This window comes from Stegodyphus dumicola, chromosome 9 (assembly GCF_044657685.1).
Source record: "Stegodyphus dumicola isolate Sdum_Otavi_A_Nest chromosome 9, ASM4465768v1".
Taxonomy (NCBI): Eukaryota; Metazoa; Arthropoda; class Arachnida; order Araneae; family Eresidae; genus Stegodyphus; species Stegodyphus dumicola.
Window position 1 is genome coordinate 11,107,430 of NC_140776.1, and position 22,851 is coordinate 11,130,280.

The following is a 22,851-nucleotide window of genomic DNA, read 5'->3' on the forward strand; positions in this document are numbered from 1 at the left end:
TCCCCCTTCCCCCAAAAAAACTAAAATCAGAGATATTAATTAAAAACTACGAAAACACTAATTTCCGCCCTCATTTTACCGAGTGGCAACAGTCTCGCACGTTGGAGATAAAAATCTTCTTTATTTCGAGAAGTGTTGCCACTGCTCGCTTTCAAATCGTAGAGTTTGTTAATAAAAAATGTTTAAGTTTTTAAAATGAAATAAAAATAGTATTGCCAAACATTAAATACAATATTGTCGATTCCAAAAATTCGTGGAAAGCCATTTCGACTATTCCCATCTTCGTACGACTTTAATTAGCAGCTATTAGCGTTATTTATCTCTTACCTAATGTACCCACTTTATATATTATCTCCATCCTTTTTAAGTTTTAAAGTTCTTATACAAAAACTTTGCTTTCAAAGTACTTCAAAACATCTTTCAAAATATAACTTACCAGTATGGATTCACACTTTTAAAATAATTCTATTTTAATTAAACTTAGGAGATAATATAATCAATTAATCAATACTGTTTAGGAAATAAATTATTATTAACTAACTTTGCAGCAATTGCGCAAGTAATAATAACTTGTATTCGCACTAAATGGATTTAAGATCATACAACATTATATATATATATATATAAAGAAGATAGTGTGCATTGATTTCTGATCAATTATGATCCATTTTATGCCACATTTAATCGACTAAAATTGAGTATAGGTGAAGTATTGGATGAAACATGAGCTTTTACGACCAATTTTTTATGTGGGTTCCATATCGAATCAGACTGAAAAATGTGTGATTATGAATAATATTTTTTGCATGGTTATTAGAGAAGGATTACAGCGGTATCGTTCCCTCTGTTGTTAGATACATAACTCTCAATGTAGCTTAACTGGCATCGGGTACTTCCGCTAGTCTTCATATAAATTTGCTCTATTCGCCTTTTTCCTCGGTAGGTTCGTAAGTATTTCAATTAATAAAATCCCAATTTTCTTTGAGGAACTGTTATACAGATTTGTGTAGAGATGTGCAAAAAACTTTGAGGACAACATATTGCAAATAATACATCTAATAATCTGTTCGCTTCTTTTAAACTGGAGCAGTAAATAAAAATTTCCAACTAACTTTAAAAGGGCGATTTGATGGAGAAACCAACGTCCTTCACATTGAAAGACCTCTTGACAACGACACATCCCAGCAGACGGTCGTTCTGGCACTGCGATAAGATAACTTTCTTTTTCTAAAAAAAACAGCTGTTTCAGACACAGTCTAAGGACTGTGCAATTTTTCAAACGCTGGTAAACATGGCATTCAAAACAAACGTAATTCATTTTGGCCGTGAAAATTTCTCCACATTAGATGGTACTCACTGCTGTTATTCCAATACGTTCTCTGTTATTTATATACTTGATATGTCTTTGAGGAAACTTATTTTTGGCCGTACGCTAAATGCTCAAGCATGTCAGAGACTTCACGTAACACGGCTAGTATTTATGTTCGAATCTTTTTTTTTTTTTTTTTTTAATTTGTGCGAATAATTAGTACGATATTATATGAAATAATTTCTTTAGCTTACATCATCTATCGGAAGTGCGTTTTTGAAGGCAATTAAATGTATTCATGAGAATTATAAAGCTTGAAGGTATAACCACCACTAATTACTCATGAATTGAGAAAGAAATCAACAAATGCAGAGGATGTTCACACAATTTTGTAACATTTTTGCAAAGATTTATTTATCTATAACCAAACTTTTATATTTATTATTTTATTTTCTAATATGTTCAGATAGCCCTTTTATTGAATTACCATATTTTATCTTGATTTACAAGATAAAAGTCCTTTTCTTAAAACATCAAGGTTGATTTTATTCCACTCCTCCTTCACAATCTTCCACAGTCCAATTAATGTTTTGGTATATTGCTTATGAAGAGCTTGTTTTAAAACTCCATTTACACAGTAATCCATATAAGGCACATGACTTGGATGGGATGCATTTAAAGGGAGTAGCTTCAATTCCGGTTTCATTTCTCCTTTTTTCAAAAAAATAGAGCTGTTGATTTAGAGGTATGGCTTGGAGTTTTATTCTGATAGAACTTACACAGTGAAGATTGTTTGGATAAAGAGATGGAATTTCTTATTTAAAAACAGGTGTTAAAACATATTTCTGATAATAATACGAATTAATTTTGACCTTTCTTTCTACTTTCGTTATTTTAGGATTCCCGTTATAAGATAGTCCAATAATAGCCATAAAACCTTCAGGAAAACTTTCCTTGTTTTCTCTGAACCAAAACATTATTTTTCCCCCTCTTTTTCGGTAGTAAATTGATCTTTTTCTATTGCAATCGGATAAGTATATCCAAGCCTCATCCATTGTAACTATATATTTCCATTTTTCACCTGCCAAATAATTTTCATACAGCAATCTGTACATAATCTTATGCTGAGAAAATTGTTAGGCGATGAACGCCATTTTTGTTTGTTTGTTTTGATTAGCTTTAAATCATATTTTATAATTTTGTTCACAGTTCCTAGAGATATTTAAAAATTTTGCAATAGCTCTTTGGCGGGGGGTGGCGGCTGGATTTTCGATTAAAACATGAGATGCGACTTTATATTTAATAAGACCAGTATATACTTTTGTTGGGTATGAATTTTTTACCTTTTTCCCAGTCAGATGTAAACTTTGGCGTTTCTTTCCTTTCATATTAATTATGTCACGTATTTTACGTGTAGAAATATTAAAACCATGCTTTTCACATCTTTTTTTAATAATTGAATAAGAGTATTTCTCTTCGGACATCGCAAAAGTATAGCCTTCGATCCATTGTTTATTTTTCGGCAACATTTAAAAGAAAAGAATATTTTTAATGCTGCAGAAGATAAACCTTATTCCAATTGGATAGCAGTTACGTTTGAATTTTAAAATTAATACTTAAATTCAAATGGAAAATCAAATTCGTTACAAAAATGTGTAAACACCCTCTCTACACCTATAAAAACATTTATAAATACTTGTTTACGCTCGACGAAAAATTAACTCGGTAAAAGCGTATATGTTACGTTGACTTTGGTCATGTAAGTCATTTAAACTAGTAGCCATTTTACACAGCGTGAAGAACATGATACCGCATAGTCATTATTATTACCTTCTTAAACTTTTCCCTTTCAAATAGGAATTAGAAACAATTCCTCCTTTATGTAATTTTAATAAAATTTATAAAAGTTGGCAGTATTGTAGATGAATCTCATTCATTGTAATCGATATTTTATTCTACAAAGATTACCTCGCAACTCATCCTACATATAAAATTATATTAATACACTGAAAAATCATGCCTTGAATTTGGAGAAATAGCATACTGAATATCAGGTGAAGAGCGGGCTAAAAGATGGTCTGTATTCTATGTTCTCTGAAACTTTCCCTTTTCTGTTAACACTTTTTATTTTTTGTAAGAGTGCGTGGATTTTTCTTGAAGACAAATACATTTTAAGACTGAGTACAGCAGATGCTATATAAAGTCTATGTCTTCGAAATAATTAATTATAGATTTTATTTTCAAGCACCAGGAAAGATAGCTTTTAAATTACCCTTCTACCATAGAACGATGCTCACCTGATTTTATGCCTTATAGTTAAGGTCTCCGCAACTAAAAGCAAATAATATGCCTGCTAACAGAAACTTCAGTTTAACCGCGCAATCTGGGATTTCAGTAAAAATCCTTTCAGTCACGCAGAAGAAAATTACGAGAAACAGAAGTTTGATATTGTTGCATTCTATGGATTCGGAGTGATTGATGATAATACTTCATGAGGAATTAAAACAAAATGTATTCGTCAGTATTACAGACGACAGTTCCAGAGAAGAGTTACAACCGTCGAAAAGATTACGACAAACACGCTGTAACAATCAGCAACACAGCCTTCAGACTATCAGGCTATAACGGTGAAGACAGTTTCACAGCAAAACACTAGAGTATAGCTCCCGACTCAGTCGTTTGCTCTCGGAGCTCAAGACACTCAAGATACTCTTCTCGATAAAACTCACGATACACTCGACGATGCACTGCTACTCCGCGTACAAGCAGGGTTTATATAGCTTTTGACCTGCCTTCGAGAACATTCTGGGGCAAACCGGTAGCAATTCGTTGCAAAATGTTCTCCCTCCGTCGATTGCATATCGTCAATTTTGTCGCCAAAAGGGCGATTTCGAGCCAAATATGGAAACTCTGCCTTTCTTTGCTATTTTCTGGCAACCCTAAACCCACTTTGCGGGGAATCTATCTTATCGCAGCTGAGCATTTCGTAACAATATCATACTTAAAATTTATTTTCCAAAACGAGTCGGTAATTTTACATTTAAAAAGTTTTTATATATTGCTATCTGAAAAGAACGTTTGGTTATCAGTGAAAAGCATATATTATCGAGCTATGAGAAATCTGGTATAGTATTCCAGAAAATTCTTTCTGTAGTAATGATGCTTGGGAAGTTCCTGCCGCCTCACTCACGAAAGGATTTTCTAAGGTAATACTTTTCAAATGTATCGCAAGTGCAAAACAACATTTTCTGAATTATGAAACAGAAGCCAAATACGACTGCATTAATATCATCTGAAACACAAAATGTCAAATCGTAATTCTTCAAGATATATGATTTTTGATTAGCATATAAATTAGGTATTTACAATTCAGATTCGAATGGCCTATCAAAATTATGAAAATCTCTCTCACAAAATGTACCATTTACGACAAGCGAATTGAAAAATATTGTGGAATCAAATTCCTGGGCTTGGGGAGAAATGTTTCAAAAATACTGTTAGAATAAATTATCACTTTTTGCTTAACGAAACTCGGCAACGTCAAAAACAAACGAGCGCCAAACAATATATTGGCGAGAGAGGTTTCTATCGATTTTTTATATGCAGAAAAAAAGTCTTAAAAAAGATTTTGTACTTGCATTCTATTTGTGCTCGAGTCTTTTCAGCATGTTACCTTCTGTTATGGAATATACTCCTGATAACATTGCCTAATTAGTAAGATTAGCCTGAAGCTATTTAAAAAGATGAATCACTTGTAAGTTTTTTTTTTTTTCCTCTCAACACTTCAATTTAAATGTTTGTAAAGACTGTTAACTTTGATTTGTATTGTATTTGTGTTCCCCTTGAGTAAGCGAAAACTCACTAACACGTTAAATAAAGATTTCATAGTTATTCTAACTTATGATTCTTTAATAAAACTGTGCTAAATAGAGGATAGTGTACTCCAACGCCTTAACCCTGTTAAATGCACGACATATCAACTACATTCTGCGATGCAAAAGTTTTATTACAAGCCAAATGAAAATGACGCTGTACTTTTAAAAAAATAATTCATGCAACCGAATACACGCATTTTCGAAATCATATTTATCTGTTTCAAAATTAGCGTGATATTAATCAGATTTTCTATGGAGTTTAATCCTGTTGATTGGGATTGCTATGTTTACTAACACCTGCTTAAATAACCAGGCACAACTGTATTTCTTTGCCTGGCCTTTTTATCAAATGCGTTTTATGTTTACTAATAATAACCAAATATAAAGGAAATAATTAAAATAACATTAAAAAAAATCTGAAAGCTTTCAGATTTTATATTACGGCCAAATTGGCGTTTTTGTAACGTTTTGTGTTTTACCTTTATTTATTAAATACCATGTTCTTGGCACTTAAATCATAAAATTCAATTTAACAGCAATAGTGCAAAATTATTTAAAAACAGCATATTTTTATAACTTCCGATACACAGTATCAAGCGCTGGAGATAGAAAAAAACATTTTTTTTCCCGTACAGTGTTGCCACTGCTCGCTTTGAAGTCGTTGAATTTGTTAATCAAAAATTCGTTAAAGTGTTACGAAATAGATAATAAAACAAATTCAAAATTAGGGCTTCCAGATGCCCACATTCGGTGCAAACGTACGTTATTCAAAATTGGATGTCTCTAAGTATCGTTGTTTTTTCACAATGCGAGAAACATACTTAAATTCGTGCAGATTCTTCATTATTTAATTTCTTTCAATATAACACAGGGCCATAATATTGGGTGGCAACAATTTGAAAGGTGATTCAGACATTTAAAGTTTTCGAGCAAAATGTCAAAACGAAATTAATAGACCTTCTGAGCTTTGGGGTTTACGCCGAAGATTAAAATTTGATTAAAAATAGATTCCGCAAAGAAAAATGATTCAAATTAAACAGATTATGAATCAAGATACAGTATGCTGTAAATTTAATAAGAATTTCGTTTTTATTTACTAAGCCTTTTTTGTTAAATAAGTTTGATGTAACTACACCCTCTATTATTTTCCTTTCAAATACAATGGAATTTCTTTTCAAAGTCTATACACGTTCCATACAAATTACCGCTTACCGCTGTGATCATTAATTTTTCTGTTGCCCACTGGACATTTTTCATACTTTTAAACAAGGCAGAACTTTTCGCACAAATTCATCTATAATTTAGATCTTTATTCTCTCTCTGCCGCTTTTCTTTATCCGTTATGACATCGAAGGTGGTCTCAGAGAAGCATTTCCTCGTCCGATGCATAGCTGGAGGAATAACACAGAGTTTCTTTCCTTCTTCAATTTCTTTTCTTTCTTTTTTTAAATTTGCTACTTCCCTCTCCGCTTGCATGCTTGTCTTTGGTAACTTTCTTGCAGATGGGAAATGCCGCAGCTGTAGGGTCAAAGGACGATTGAAATGCGACCAACACATGTGCGAAGATTTTCAAAAGACGTCACGCGTCTTTGTAAATGTGGATTTTCGAGACATAATCCAGAATTCGACACGTAGGATTCCATGTACTTCGGAGTTTCCTCTGCTTTGAAACTCAGTTCGCTTTGTAAGTATCGTGTAATTAGAAATCATACTTCCCGATACAGCCCCCACAGACGACATTTTCAACGCAATATTTTTGGCTGAGGGGATCTAAAACAGAGGGAGGCCAGTTTTCATGTTACGTTTTACTCACTATTACCGGCTCGATTTCTTGCCGTATGGTTCTTTATTGCTCTTGAAAGCTACTTAAATAGGAACTTAAGCCCTTAAAGCTGATTGAACATCCATAAATTCACAGGCGCTCAAAAACGTCGCCCGCTGAGACGAAAAGCTTTAACACATTTCAGAATGAGACTTCAGCATTCGAAATAAGATCATAATTCAGTGCACATAAAATATCCAATAACCCTTTTAAGGGATTATTCTAATCTTTGAAATACTCAATGAGAAGGAATATTTATGATTCCATTAATAATATAATTACATAATGATCAATACTTCCTTTTTAAATATTTTAATACATAAAAAAGAAACAATATATGCGTGAAAAAAGATAGTTTGTTATTGAAATGTGCTAGAAAAATACGTGTCTTGAAAAGGATGTCTTACTGAAATATTCCCTTACTAGCAGTGGTTAATATTTACCTTTAGATGCGAGAAGACAAAATTATAACAGCAGTCATTAAGTCAAATGTTTCGCTTCAAAGAGCACAAACAAATTATTATATTCAGTCATGTTACCCACTGTACTACCAAACTTACAGCACGATACAATGCATGCGAGTAAAAGTCCGACATAACATAGTGTTACGAAATGCCCAGGCGCGGTAAGATAGCTTCCCCGCAAAGCAGTTTTAGGGTTGCCCTAAAATAGCAGGGGATGCAGGGTTGCAACATTTGGAGAGAAATCGTATTTGGCGACAAAATTGGCGATATACCATGGGCGGATGGAGAACCTTCTGGAACGAATTCTTATCGGTTTAAGCCCAGAATGTTTTCGAACACAAGCCGAAACCATGATGGTCCGCAGTGCGAGTGAGTGTGCCTCATCTAGTCTACTGTGCCTCGTCTAGTCTAGTCTAGTGTGCCTCATCTAGCTGATAGTCAGTCATTGAGCGAGTGTCTCGAAGTCTAGCGCCGAGTTGGTCGTCGAGTGCATCGAAGAGTCTCTTAGTGTATAGCGGTTAGTGCATCGTCGAGAGAGTGTGTTAAGCTCCGGGAACGACTGAACCGAAGAGTCGGAAGCTGTGCTCTGTGCGTCGTCGAGTGCATCGCGAGTTGTAGCGTGGAGAGTCTCGAGAGTACATGGAGTTCCGAGAACGACGGAGCAGAGTCGGAAGCTGTACTCTGGTGCTTTTCAGTGAAGCTGTCTTCACCGTTATAGCCTGATAGTGTGAAGGCTGTGTCGCTGATTGTGTCAGCGTGTTTAAATAGTAGTTCTTCGATTCTGTAACGTGATTTTGGCGCTGTCCTGATTAATATTGGTAAATAAAATGTGTTCCGATATTCCATCAAGTAGTGTCGTCGTTATTCACTCCAAATCCACACAAACCCCGCACGAACATGAAAGAAGAAAATAACGTAACAACTGGTGTCAGAAAAAAAAAAGTAACAATATTTAAAAACTGATTTTATTTGATCTGGAAGATAACTTTCTGATTTTAAAGATTCTTCTTTTCTAATTCCTATTATAAAAATTATTTTAAGAGATATAAAATATATAAAATTCATTTCAATAAAAATAAATGAAACTTTTTCTTATGTTGCATTTACACGTAACTGCAACGATGAAAGAAATTAATAAATAAAACACAGCATATGAATTTTATACTCTAATTTTTATATTAATTTATGGCTTTCTTTGGATGATGGTTTAATGATATACTATGATGTCTCCCCACATTTCTTTCAGCCTTCCATTATATATATCAGGCAAAGATAACTAACGATATCGAGATCTTCAGAACTATGCCAAGCAGTCTTAGTAACCTCAAAATTAAAATTCTAATGATGATTTTGTCCCTAAAATTATTAAATTACTTTGACGGGTTTTTAATTTCACTGAATACTTATGTACAAGAAGTTCATTGTCAATTAAATTGTTACACCGATTCAAGCAAAATAATTTGTATGCGTAGTTAAAATCTAAAAGAATACTTACGTAAAAATGCAGAACAACTTCTTGCATTGCTTTGGGCGCACAGTGGAGATTTTCGTCCTCGCAGCATCCTGCTGCATCCGTGCATCGGTGCAACAAGGTACACCGGGGTAAAAGTTCTTTTTCTGGATAGATGTCTCTGACACATATCACTTGAGAACGCGGAACACCGCAACTGGCTCTCGAACGCATTCTCACAAAATGTTCGTTGGCTTCTCGAACTTCAGAGAGTTCTGAAAATAATTTTTAAAATGTCAACAAAACTATTGCTTTAAAAATAGAGAAAGGGCTATTATTTTATACTTGATTAAGCGATATTATTTTTAAAAACTTAGATTCAAAATTAGATTAATTCCATTCAAATAGGAATTAAGTATGAAAGCTCTTCTCGGCGAAGATTAACTCGGGTAAATAGGTTCTAAGCCTTCTTCTAGTGGGCTCTTCGATGGATAAGTGATCTCCTATATTCAAGAACTTGAAAATGGATGACGGTCTACCATATTGTAGTGTATGGTCTACCATATTGTAGTGGTAGTGTATGGTCTACCATATACAGTTTTGCAGTGGGGATGTTAGAAAGGTGCCTACTACCAGTGAGATATCAACTACGTAGTAAATTGATGCGTGTAATTCACTTCTTGAAACATCTACTGGGACTTATATGACCCATTAGTAAGCTACGAAACTTGAATTACAGTCAGATAGCAATGAAATATGAATTAAAGTAAAAACATATTAATATTAGTTAATGGCATGACTGTGAAGCAAATGCATTAATGATCATAAAATAAAAATAAAGGATTATAAAATCGCTTCGGTACAAAAACATATTTTCGTTGCTGAATGGGTTAATATGGAACAACTGGAGTTTTAATTTAAATCTATTCCGTCATATCTGCTACGTCAGAAGGAGTGGCGTCAGGAAATGTTCTGTTATATACGGTTACGAAGAAGCGCCGAGCTGTCTCACTTGCTACTCTGTGTTTGGACCTACCGTTCAGCATTTCTACACTTCATGCACTCCTGGAAGCACCAATATCATGATAGCCGAAACAAAGCGTGCATTCTGCATGCTAATCGCGGCACATGGAACACTGAGGTGTGGCAGTCAAACCTTCCAGTGAAGGAGGAGAGTGAGCAAAAGACTGCACCGCCTGTTGGGAACGTTGAGTGAACTGTAGTTCCAATTGCGGTAAGTAGCTGCTACGAAGAATGTAAATCTGGAGGAAGAGAAGTCGTCTAACCTACAGTCTTCTGGCAGAAATAAAAGGATTATAGTTCATCGCAACGCGATGTAACTTCATTTTTTCTGAACTATCACCTACAAAGAGACACCAGTATCACGAGCAAACAAATTTTAACGATTTAAAAATCTGTTTAAATATGTCACCACTTCTACAGTTACATCAGTATCACAAATCCAAACTTTAACCCAAGGAAAGAGAGAAAGCTTTTCTTTAAAAATTTTTCATCTGTTTTTCTTTTTAGTCTTTGCACTATGTTTTAAGATTTTTGCTCTTCTTTGATGAAAATAAAGGAGATCATTTTATTGAAGTCGTTTAAACACACCCCAGATTCATCTACCGTGAAAATACGTTTATATTTTTATTCGACTATTTGTCGTGGAGAAAGACGAGGCACATTTTGATTTTCGACTTGGTGTATTTGTGTATTTTCTTTTCAAAATTAAAGATCTTACCTTTCGAAACAATTCTGTTTCTTTAAATTCTGTGCGATATTCGAAACATTCTGTTTCTTTATATTTTGAACAATTTTTCCACTTGGAGTCATTTACCAGTTCCACTTGGAAAAATTCCAAATTTTTTTACATTGAGTTCCACTTGGAACAGTTTTTCCACTTGGAGTCATTTTCACACTTTACATTTTTTTCCCCCTTTCTTATTGACAGTATTACCTATTTAGCTATCGAAAAAGCATGGCTTTAGCTATCGAAAAAGCATGGCTTTCACAGAGCTTTTTTAGTAATTAGATACGGATAATTTTCTCCGAAAAGAGCACAAACATAGCCCTTCCATCCATTGCTTCTTTAAAAGCGCCATTTTGCGTAAAAAACAAAACTGTCAAGTAGCAGATGATAATTTATACTTCCAAAAATATACTTGTAGTTAAAAAAAATTCCATGCAGACGATTTTTTTTTTTTTTTTTGCAAAGCAAAATCGTCTAAAAATTATGTGAACAGTCTCTATACTTCTGTATTCCACTATCAGTTTTAATGCGTAAATCTGCATATGATAATCGCCGCTACGCTGAACAATGACGATAAAAGAATTATTATCTAAATGGCCGTAAGAAGTTAATTCAAGAAGTTTAATCAATATTAATCGGTTCCTCTGATATTGAAGATTTTGTGTGATTTTATCTGCATCATTTGATGTTACAAATGCAGCGATCCGAGAAGATAAAGTATGATGCAACGATGTAAGATGCAATGTATCCAAGATCATGTTTTCTATTACTCGGGTTCCCGTATGAAAGAACAGAATTCTTAACAGACAAGAATTCAGAATCCTCGACTGTACAGGTTTGTCGGGAGTGAAAACTCTACTTGTAAACATTGCGTGAAGGCACAAAGAACTCTTTATATTCGTTATAATTTATCTACAGTCACCCATCTTCTTATTTTTCGAATTTTTTAAGGAGCTATTTTTTTAAACCAAAGAGAAGTTGGCGTTTAGTTTTATGAAGTAAAGCGGGCTTTACAAATATTTTGAATATCTGTTTAAATTTTCAGCTTATGTTGATTGCATCTTAAAGTTGCTTAAGGTAGAAGCTAGTTTATTAAATGGAAACTTAATCAATAACATAAGTAATAAATAATTTAATATTGATTTGCGATAAAATGAATGTACATTAAGTAATGAAGGCAACAAAATTTAGAAGGTCGGTGTTATCACTCATTAAATCAAACATTCCATTGGTTTTGTAAATTTTTAGCCCATAGGAGCATTTGCTCAGAAGAGTTATTAATTTCGTTTTGACATTTTCCCTCGATTCACTCTGAAAGGAGAATCACTTTTGAAATTGTTGCCACCAAATGTTATCGCCCTGCATTATATTTAAAGAAATTAAATAATTAAGAATCTGCATAAATGTATGCATGTTTTTCGCAGTGTGATAAAACAACGGTACTTAGAGCCATCCAATTTTGAATAATGTACGTCTCCACCCGAATATGAGCATCTGGAAGTCCTAATATGGAATTTGTTTTATTATCTATTTCATATTTCGTCAAGCATTTATGAGTTTGTGATTAAGAAACTCGACGGTTTCGAAGCGAGCAATGGCAACTTTTTACTCCAGCGCGCGAGACTATGTATCGGAAATTTTAAAAATATTCTCTGTTAAATATTATGCGATATTGCTGTTGGATTGAATTTTATGGTTTAAGTGCGAAGAACATGATATTTAATAAATAAATGTAAGGCACAAAACGTTAAAAAACGCCTCTTTAGGCGTAATATAAAATCTGAAAGCTTTTAGATTTTCTTGCTATAAATTTCATGTTTACAAGATTTTAATATTTTCTTGGAACTTTTAAACTCACTCAGGCTTTTAAGAAAATTACTTATATATTATAAGCCATTTATTAAATTATCATAGTACAACTAATTTAAATATTTGTATTTTAGATTCTTTTCTCATTTCGAAGTAGTCTCGCCAAGATTAACTTTAGAAGTTTTTCAGTTTATTATCTTTTATAGATAACGTAAATTAGGTAATCAATTTTCATCACTATTATTTAATTCATTCTCTCCCAGTTCCCCCACCTTTTTTTATTTTTATTGACAGAAAAAACGACTATAGTATCAGAAAATTAATAATGACTAAAATGTTGATCTTTTTTATTTGAGATAAAAGTCAACAGGAATATGAAATCTTTAAATTTTCCTTAATTTTTTTTTCTAGATTTATGTATAGCATCGTCCCAACACAGGCATTCCGACACAAAGTTGGAGCTCCCACCAAATGATATGCAAACCTCCCTCCATATTTCGATTTTATGACTCAAAATTATGCCTAAATATTAAATTTTGTAAAATTTGGTGCGAAATTTTCCGAGCAATCCAAAAATTTTTCTTGGCGTATTTTATCATAATTTAATAGATACCATTGCAGTACATTTCAGTTTTATCTCTCCTTCCTTCCTTCCTGCCTGCCTGCCTGCCTGCATTGGTGGTGTAACGATAGCACACTCGCCACGTACTCTAGAGGTCCAGGTTCGAGACCCGGGAAGAGCATTGCACATTTTTCATATCTCCTGCTTAAAATAACCCAATGACTCTACAATGGCTCCCGAACTAAAAAGGTGGTGGATGATGATTCTCATCAGTATTCGGCGAGTGAGTCTTTAAATCCGCAGTCGCCCTTTAAAATTTTCTCCCTCCTTTCTGCATACCTTCGTGGTGTGACGGTAGCACACTCGGCGCGTATTCAAGAGGTCCAGTTAGAGTCCCGGCGAGAGCATTGCTCATTTTTTACATCTTCTGCTTAAAAAACCTAAGGTCCTTGCAAGTTAACAATAATCAAATAGCGCACCGTCACTTCGAACAAACTGAAGAATTCAAAAATAAGCTAAATGCATTTTAAATCACATCTCCAATACATCAAAATAAATTAAGTTAAAAACTAAACAAAAGTAAAAATGAATCAAATATAGCGTGATAGTTAGCGATAAAGTGTTTGATGCATTACTATGATGAAGCGCTTTTTACCTTTCTGTTTAGCATATAAAGACATTAGATATTTGAAAGCAGAAAAGATGAAAAATGAACATCGCCCTCGCCGGAAATCGAACACGCGCCCAGCGTGCTGACCACTACACTACGAAGGCACTCTAAAAAGGCGGGAGAAATATCTTATATACTCCCCTTTTAAAGGGCGACTGGGGTTTTATGGGACGCAATCGCCAAATCCTGGGTGTGGAGAAACATCATCCACCAACCCTTTTAGTTCGGGCGCCACTGTAGAGACGTTAGGTCATTTTTTGAAAGCAGGAGAAATGAAAAATGAGCAACGCCTTCGCCGGGATTCGAACCATGGACCTCTGGAATAAGCGCCCAGCGTGCTCACCACTACACTACGAAGGCACTCTGAGAAGACGAGAGAAATACCTTATAATCAATAATTAAATGAATAATATTTTGCAGCTCACTTTGAATAAAATTTATGAAGTTAGCTCACTTTGATGCTTTGATTTTTGGGCGTTATTTTTTGTAGTCTCGATTTTAGCTTCTCTTATTATAGCTGAGCAGCCATTTTAATAATATCAACCAACTCAGAAGATACGGTCCGTAATGGTAGCTAAAATATATAAACACTTTTTTAGAACAATTAAATTTTATTTAACATAATATGCGAGTCATTGCAATTTGAATGTTTTTAAATAAGATGCAAGCACGGCACCTAAATTTTCGTTTCCTTTCCAAATTCAGACGCTCTGTAAATTCTAACACACAGTGGAAAGTATAACGATCCTTATATATGTATATATTACCGACAATTTATGAAACAACGGCATTCTATGGAACACCTAGGCATTTTATAGAATGCCTGACGTTTTTAAGCAAAGTATTAAATATGAGAATCATTATGGACTTTTCCTAGGCATTCTATAGAATTAGGCAAAGTATAAAATAAAGGTCATGATAAGTTGTTATTTAAAATAGCGGACGCCAACCGGTGGTCCGTGAAAACATTTTGATGGTCCGCAGAAAAATTGGGACATTATTTATATTTTTATGAAAATTCAGTTTAAAGTATGACGAGTAACAAACCTATTAGGGATTACGGATTATACTTTTATAAATTTTAACTACTGGTTTTAGCAAAATTCCTTTTGAATTTAGAGACTTTTTATCTACTTTTGCAGGTGTATCTAGCGACATTTGAAAGAGAGAGTTGGCATGCATGGATATGCTGCTGTTATCAAGAATAGCGCGAACTGGAATTCTCTTTCGTTTTGAATTACAAACATATGCCATTGTGGTCGTTAATAACACAGTTTCTTTCCGAATATGCCAATAGGCATCTTGATGGATTTTTATGAGAACCATCTGCATTCTTGTTTATAGTTGCATTACGGGAAGTTTTCGTTTTTGTTTAGCTTAACTGTTGAACGATTTCGCCCTTGCTGAGTAAACTGTGATTATTATGTTATTATTTAAAATAGCTGTCGCCAACCGGTGGTCCATGAAAACGTTTTGATGGTCCGCAGAAAAATTGGGACATTATTTATATTTTTATGAAAATTCAGTTTAAAAAATGAGGAGTAACAAAACCTATACCTAAAAAAGTAGTGAGATGATCTTGGTACACCATAATAAATTAGTTTTCTCTATCTGACTGGAAATCAATAAGATCTACTTGACAACGGGAATTAAATTCAGAAAAATCATAGGTTTCACAGTAAAGCCCTTTATCAATACTTTTTAGTTTTTACTCTAGCAGAACTCAAAAGGTGATGTACAGTTCAATATCATTCCGTGGTTTGGGGTTTAAAGTTCCTTCAACATTCTGTTCATATACAACAATTTAATCTTGCTTTTAACTTGATTATTTTACCTTTCTGCACTAAATTTAATAACATGCTTGTAGCACATTCCGAATAGCTTCAAATTTAATCCCTGTTATTTGGCTCTTAGATAATACTAATAAAGTATGCAGCTACGTAACCGTGTAAGAGAAACTATAATGTTTGTCTAATAATATTCGTTAAATTTCGCACTAAAACTTTCAACCGACTAATAGAAATAAAACGCAACGACAACTTTGCTATTCTTAATCTACTACTCGTACTATCAAATAACGTCAGTTTCTCACACTTCCCTGAGCTGCTGAAATATTTGCCGCTGCCTCTCCTTTTGTCAATACTAACAATATGTAAAATCTATGCCTGTATTAAAAAAAAAATATATATTCTGTGAATACTGCTGGAAATAAAGATACATGTCAAGCGGTCATGACTGCACTTAGAGAAATTTCTCTATCATCAGCATATGTATCATCAGCATATGCCATATTATCATGACATACTCAAAATAATTAACTCTATCATTTAAAGACCGACACAGCAAGAAAGAGTCATCCAAATGGGATGAAAATGTGTGTGTCCATACCTTATGGTGAAGTTGTAGGTAGAGTTTGAAAGCAGGAAAGATGAAAAATGAGCAATGCTCTCATCGGGATTCGAACCACGGACCTCTCGAATACGCGTCGAGCGTGATTCACTACACCACGAAGGCATGCTAAGAAGGCGGGAGAAGTACCTTATAATGTACATGCAAATAATTTACTTTTGGCACCCAACTCATCACTGGAGCTCCAGCGAACAGCAACGGAACATCCGGATAATATATAAAACAGAGGACATCCGAGGTACAACTTCCATGAGAATGTGGTCCCGTCGACCTACATGGGCTGTACTAACGTCTCGCAGATGGCTTCGCGAACAGTAATGAACAGATGTCACCATTTGAGAGAGGATGTGCAATTGGGCGGAAGGAAGCAGGGTTGCCAAATTGTAAGATCGCTAGACATTTCGGTCACAGCGATGTTAACATTCGACGATTTTTACAGGAATGGGTTAACCACGGCCGTACAGAGTGTCAAAAAGGTAATGGTCGACCGAGAGTAACGACAGAGAACAGAGTGATCGTCCGATCGGCTCTCACAGCCCTTGATGATTATCAACAATCCGATGTGTAACCGGAAAACCAAAGACTGCAAAAGCCATTGATAGGTGATTCAGCGAACGGGGGCTGAGGTCACGGAGACCACTGAGCCGACCGACAGGCACGTTTGCAGTGGTAACGGGCGAACTAGACCTGGGATCTTACGGACTGGAAAATAATAGTTTTCAACAATGAGTCCTGCTTAAAACTGGGCTCCGATGACAACAAAGACGTGTTTGGAGACGTCCAGCACAGCGATGGAGTAAAAATCCTTTCCTTATTTCAATATAATGAATATTGAATCTTGTAGGAAGAATAAAGCTAATTTTTTAGAATAAACAAAATACCTTTATTTAAATTTTAAAACAGAACCAAAAAAAATAAATACTGCAGTTCTAAACTATCAAAATTTTAAACTCTTAATTACTGCAGTTAAAACTCTTACAACTATTCAAAAATACTAAAAATCTTCAACTCTCTAAAACAAAATATATATAAAAATCTTTCGAATCCTCTTCTTGTTGCCACACCGTAAAATGCAAGTTCTTGTCCTATTATTTATATTTCACGTTCTCTTTAAGTCACGATCTTCACAAGTCATGATCTTTACAAGTCACGATCTTTACAAGTCTCCCCACAAGAAGCACATTCGTCACCGTAGAGACAATGTTGCTCAGAGTTCATTGAGAGAGAAAGAGTTAACAGCTAACCTTGACAAAGCATCAGCATTCCCATGTGAACTTCCTTTGCGGTATGTCACAGTCATGTTATACCGTTGTAACGCTAAGGCCCAACGAGACAGTTTAGCACCATGAGGGGCGCTTTGGGTCAAGTAGGTGAGGGGATTGTGATCAGACACAATCTGCACTTTGGCACCGAAAATCCATGTGTCAAATTTTTTCAAGGCTTCGATGACACAAAATGCTTCTCGTTCGATGGTTGACCATCGTTGTTGACAGGGCGTTAATTTCTTGCTGAAAAATGCTATGGGCATTTCTTTGCCATGTTCGTCGTTTTGAGCTAAACACGCTCCAATTGCGAAAGCAGATGCATCCGTATAGAGTTGAAAGGGCTTGCTGATGTCCGGAGTATGCAGAGATGGCATTTTAATCAACTCTTCTTTAAGTTTGTTAAAAGCTGTTTCTTTTTCAGAGTCCCATGGAATATTATTTGGAACACTCTTCTTTGTAAGGTTTGTTAGAGGTAAAACAATCTCAGAAAAATTTGGGATATAATCCCTATAGTAGCTTGCTAGCCCTAAAAGACTCCTGACTTCTTTTTTAGTGGTAGGCTTAGACAGATTTCTGATGACTTCTACTTTCTCAGGATCTGGAGAGTGAGTGCCAGAACCTATTACATGTCCTAGAAACTTCACGTGGCTCTTTCCGAAATCACACTTTTCTAGATTTGCGGTTAGACCTGCGCTTCTCAGTGTCTGAAACACTTGGTCGATGTGATAGAGGTGGCCATCCCATGTTTCAGAAAATATTGCCACATCATCAATATATGAACGGCAGTAGTTCTTATGGTTTGCAAGCACCTTATCCATCGATTTTTGGAAGGTACTTCCAGCATTTTTCAAACCGAAAGGGAGAACTTTCCATTGGTAATGGCCGGAATGAGTGATAAATGCTGTGTAGGGTTTAGCTTCTTCTTTCATAGGAATTTGCCAATATCCCTTGGTTAAATCGAGAACTGTTATGAATTTGGCTTTCCCTATTTCGAATAGTAAATCTTTAGCAATCTTCATCGGATAGGCGTCCGGAATTGTGAAGCTATTTAAAAGCCTGAAGTCTATGCACAGTCTAACGCCGCCATTCTTTTTTGCAACACATACTATAGGATGTGCCCAGTTACTGTCACTGGGTTCTATAAGATCCCATTCTAACAGTTCTTTAACTTGACGATCGACTTCCTCTTGAAGTGAAACAGGAACACGGTAGGGCCTCAATCTTTTCGGATTACATCCTTCTGTAACCTTGATGTCATGACCATCAACATTGGCTTGACCAGGTTTGCTACTGAAAACATCTACATAAGATTTTAGTACTTTAAATAGTCCTTCCCGTTGGTAATATTTTAAGTCACCTTTCGAATTTTGTAAATGGGTCCAGATATCATCAGCAGATTTATTCATAAGATCTGCTGGTGCATAGTGGATATCTCCAAACTCTTCATCTTGGTCAAAAATGATACCAACGTGATCTACACGAGCAATATATGGCCTTAACTTATTTATATGGAGTTCCCTAATACTTCCGTTTTCCATTTCGATTTTGGCAGAGTGTGGCCTGGTAAGTTTGATCACGGTAGCTGGTCCTTGCCACGTGTTGAGCAATTTATGTGATGATGATGGCATTAACACGAGGACTTTGTCCCCAACATTGAAAGTCTTTTCTTGAGAACGTAAATTGTATCTTGAAGTGTACTCTTCTTGAGATATTTTGGAATTTGCTGATGCAATGTCATGAGCTTTTCTTAATTTTTCTAAAAGGTCTTGTAGATAATTTTCAATTGAACGGGAAGCTGTAACTGGAATGCTACGTTCACCTGTCCATATTTCTTTCAGCAAAGATAATGGTCCTGGTGGTATTCTTCCATATACCATCTGGAAGGGAGACAAACCAGTGGTGCTATGTGGCACTTCTCTGTAGGCAAACAGGAGATAGGGAAGATTCAAATCCCAGTTTCTGCCATGTTCTTGGATATTTTTGTTCATCATCTCTTTTAAGGTTCTATTCCAACGCTCGACAGCACCCATACTCTCGGGGTGTCCTGGAGTGGAGAATCGTGGAGACACACCAAGTAAGTTCTCAAAGGCTCGGGTGAGTTTGGCTGTGAAATTAGTTCCCTGGTAGGAACAAATCACTTTTGGAAATCCAGTTTGAGTAAAAAACCTCATCAAAACGTTGCATGTTGTTTTCGCACTTATGTCTTTGACGGGGGTGGCTTCTGCCCATCTGGTGCATAGGTCAACTGCACATATCACAAACCGATGACCTCTCCTGGATGGAGGTTCTAATGGCCCGATACAATCCACGCTCCATACTTCAAAGGGTGTTTCCGGCCTAACAATAGGTTGAATTGGGATTCGATCTTTGTACGTAACTGTTCTCCTCAATTGGCATTCTTTACAACTTTCACAGAATTTTTTAACATCTTGCTTAATAGTAGGCCAAAAGAATGAGTACTTGATTCGTTGAATTGTCTTTTTCTCACCGAGGTGGCCGGCAAGAGGGATTTCATGTGCCATTCTTAGGACTTCCCTTCTTTTTTCTAAAGGTAATACAACTTGCTTAATGTTTTCACCACAGATATATTCGGAATGAAGTAATATGCCATCATCGAAAGTATATGAATTTTGATTTTTATTTGCCCATTCAAAGCATTTTTTCAGAGTTTCGTCTTGTTCTTGACGTGTCTTGAATTCTAGTCTTACCTTGTTCGTTGTTTTCAGAGACTCTATGTTTTCTTGGGAAATCTGATTAACAACAGCCAAATTTGTAGTAATGTCTTCAACTGGTGAGGGTTTATCATCTGTCTCTTTGTACTCTAAGGGGGATGCATCCCAATGACGATCACAGTTCCACAGTTCGATATTTCCACAGAGTGTTTCATAAGCTGAAGAACTCAATAGCAAGTCGGTAACTAGCTTTTTTGAAACAGCACACGTAATGGACACTCTACCGTGAAAATCATCGTCAATTTTCATCTGGAAAATCTTTAGTGGAGTAATTTCGTTTTCACCAAAAGCAGAAGATATCTCTATTTTACTTTCTCCTTCGCAAGGTATGTTGTCAACCAATTTCTCACGGACTACTGAAATTTGTGCTCCCGTGTCTACGATTCCATTTAGAATAATATCTCCACATTTAACTTTGACCAGTTTTAATTCATCTATGTTTCTAGATACGTCTACTGATTTTGAGACAGGAATAGAGATCTTGGCAGTTAGCACTTCTGGTTTTTCTTTTTCTGCTAGGGGTGCTTGTGTTTGTATTAAGTTGTTTTGTGCTGTTGCAGAAGCACTTCTTGGTATCCGATTTTTGGTACATAACTTAGATGTATGACCTTCTTTTCCACAATTATAGCAAGTTAATTTGAAATTAGTCTTTTGTGGTTCGTCACTCTTACGGGATGGGTACACTCTTGGCGTGTTTTCAGCGTACAGCGATTTATTTCTGAAAGCTCTTTCTGGAAGTGGAGAACGAGGTTGCCATTTTTTATTAGTTCTGTCTGCTGATGGATTACCACCATTCTGTTTTGAGATATTACGAACACTGTCATATTCGTCAAGTTTATCAGCTAATTTGGTTGGAGAAACGAATTTCGCCCAGTCGTCCAGAAGATGGTCTCTTACTTCATAGGGTACTCTTTTCTTAATTTGGTCAGTAATAATCAAGTCTTTTAACGCGGCAAAATTTGTGATTTCAAGACCATTGATCCATTCTTCAAAATAACTTGTAATTTCGTAGCAAAAATCTCTCCATGATTTTTCAGCGCTCTTTTGGTGCATCACAAATTTTTTTCTAAAGCTTTCAGGATTTAATTTAAATCTCTTCAATAAAATGGCCTTAATGTACTCATAATCTTCAAAATTTTCTTCAGATTCCCTACCAATTAATTGAATGATTTCAGATGGCATTAAAGTCAATAAACATGAAACCTAATCTTTAGGATTAATCTTTGTCCTTTTAGCTTGTCTTTCAAATAAGGATAAATAAATCACAATATCATCGTGTCTTAAATTGAATTTGGGAATAAGCTTAATTAAATCAAAATTATGATGTCCATTTTCATTTGTTGGTGGAGTTTGTGTTAGTCGAACACGAGATTCAATTTCGAGTTTCCTCAATTCAAACTCCATTTGCTCTCTTTTCTGCTGTGCTTCTAATTCTTCTTTCCTTCGCCTTTCCTCAAGCTCTTCTTTCTCCTTTCTTCGCTGTTCCTCAATCTCTTCTTTTTCCTTTCTTCGCTGTTCCTCAATCTCTTCTTTCTCCTTTCTTCGCTGTTCCTCTTCTTTTCTTTTCCTCTCTTCAATAATCGTTAAAAACACTTCTTTAGCAAATGCTTCATCATATGTATCACTTTGAATTATTTCATTTTTTATCGCCACGATTTTCATACTTGGATCTACTTGAATTTCTAATTCAGCAGCTAAAGCCAGCAAATCCTCTTTTTTCCCACGTCCCATAAAAGCCATGTCTCGATTTTATTCAGCCAATAGACTCTTAGTTTTATGAAAAGCTATTTTTTTTCTTTTCTTTTTCTATTTAAATATAATTCACAATGAATTTAATTTTATTCGACACGAAAATCAATCAGTAGAATCAATACTTAATGTGTTGTTCACCTACTCTGGCGAGTCAAACGAAATTACATTTGAACACTGGCGTATTCATTACTTTGAAAATTACATTTGAACACTGGCGTATTCATTACTTTGAAAATTACATTTAAACACTGGCGTATTCATTACTTTGTAAATTACATTTGAACACTGGCGTATTCATTACTTTGAAAAGTAAATAAACTAAGATTCCATGACGGAAACAATAATTAACTTTCCATAATCTTAATTAACTATTTTACGTTTCCAAGGTAAATTGAGCTCTCACCTGAGTTATTTTGGTTCGTAATTATATGCGGGGAAACTCCGATCCTACCGGCTGCGCCAGTAAAAATCCTTTCCTTATTTCAATATAATGAATATTGAATCTTGTAGGAAGAATAAAGCTAATTTTTTAGAATAAACAAAATACCTTTATTTAAATTTTAAAACAGAACCAAAAAAAATAAATACTGCAGTTCTAAACTATCAAAATTTTAAACTCTTAATTACTGCAGTTAAAACTCTTACAACTATTCAAAAATACTAAAAATCTTCAACTCTCTAAAACAAAATATATATAAAAATCTTTCGAATCCTCTTCTTGTTGCCACACCGTAAAATGCAAGTTCTTGTCCTATTATTTATATTTCACGTTCTCTTTAAGTCACGATCTTCACAAGTCATGATCTTTACAAGTCACGATCTTTACAAGTCTCCCCACAAGAAGCACATTCGTCACCGTAGAGACAATGTTGCTCAGAGTTCATTGAGAGAGAAAGAGTTAACAGCTAACCTTGACAAAGCATCAGCATTCCCATGTGAACTTCCTTTGCGGTATGTCACAGTCATGTTATACCGTTGTAAC

At 35.1% G+C, this 22,851-nt stretch overlaps 1 protein-coding gene and 1 non-coding gene across 2 annotated transcripts in view; both read right to left on the reverse strand.

Annotated features, from left to right (window-relative positions):
* The window catches only part of LOC118192746 (uncharacterized), a 198,372-nt gene that overhangs the window by 17,584 nt on the left and 157,937 nt on the right, over positions 1–22,851 (reverse strand). Inside the window, exon 3 of the mRNA XM_035363762.2 lies at positions 8,966–9,195. Within this exon, the coding sequence (XP_035219653.1) occupies positions 8,966–9,195 (230 nt within the window). The remainder of the gene's footprint in view (positions 1–8,965; positions 9,196–22,851) is intronic.
* Positions 13,999–14,071, reverse strand: TRNAK-CUU (transfer RNA lysine (anticodon CUU)). The gene has a single exon. It is a non-coding gene; the product is annotated as a tRNA-Lys (tRNA).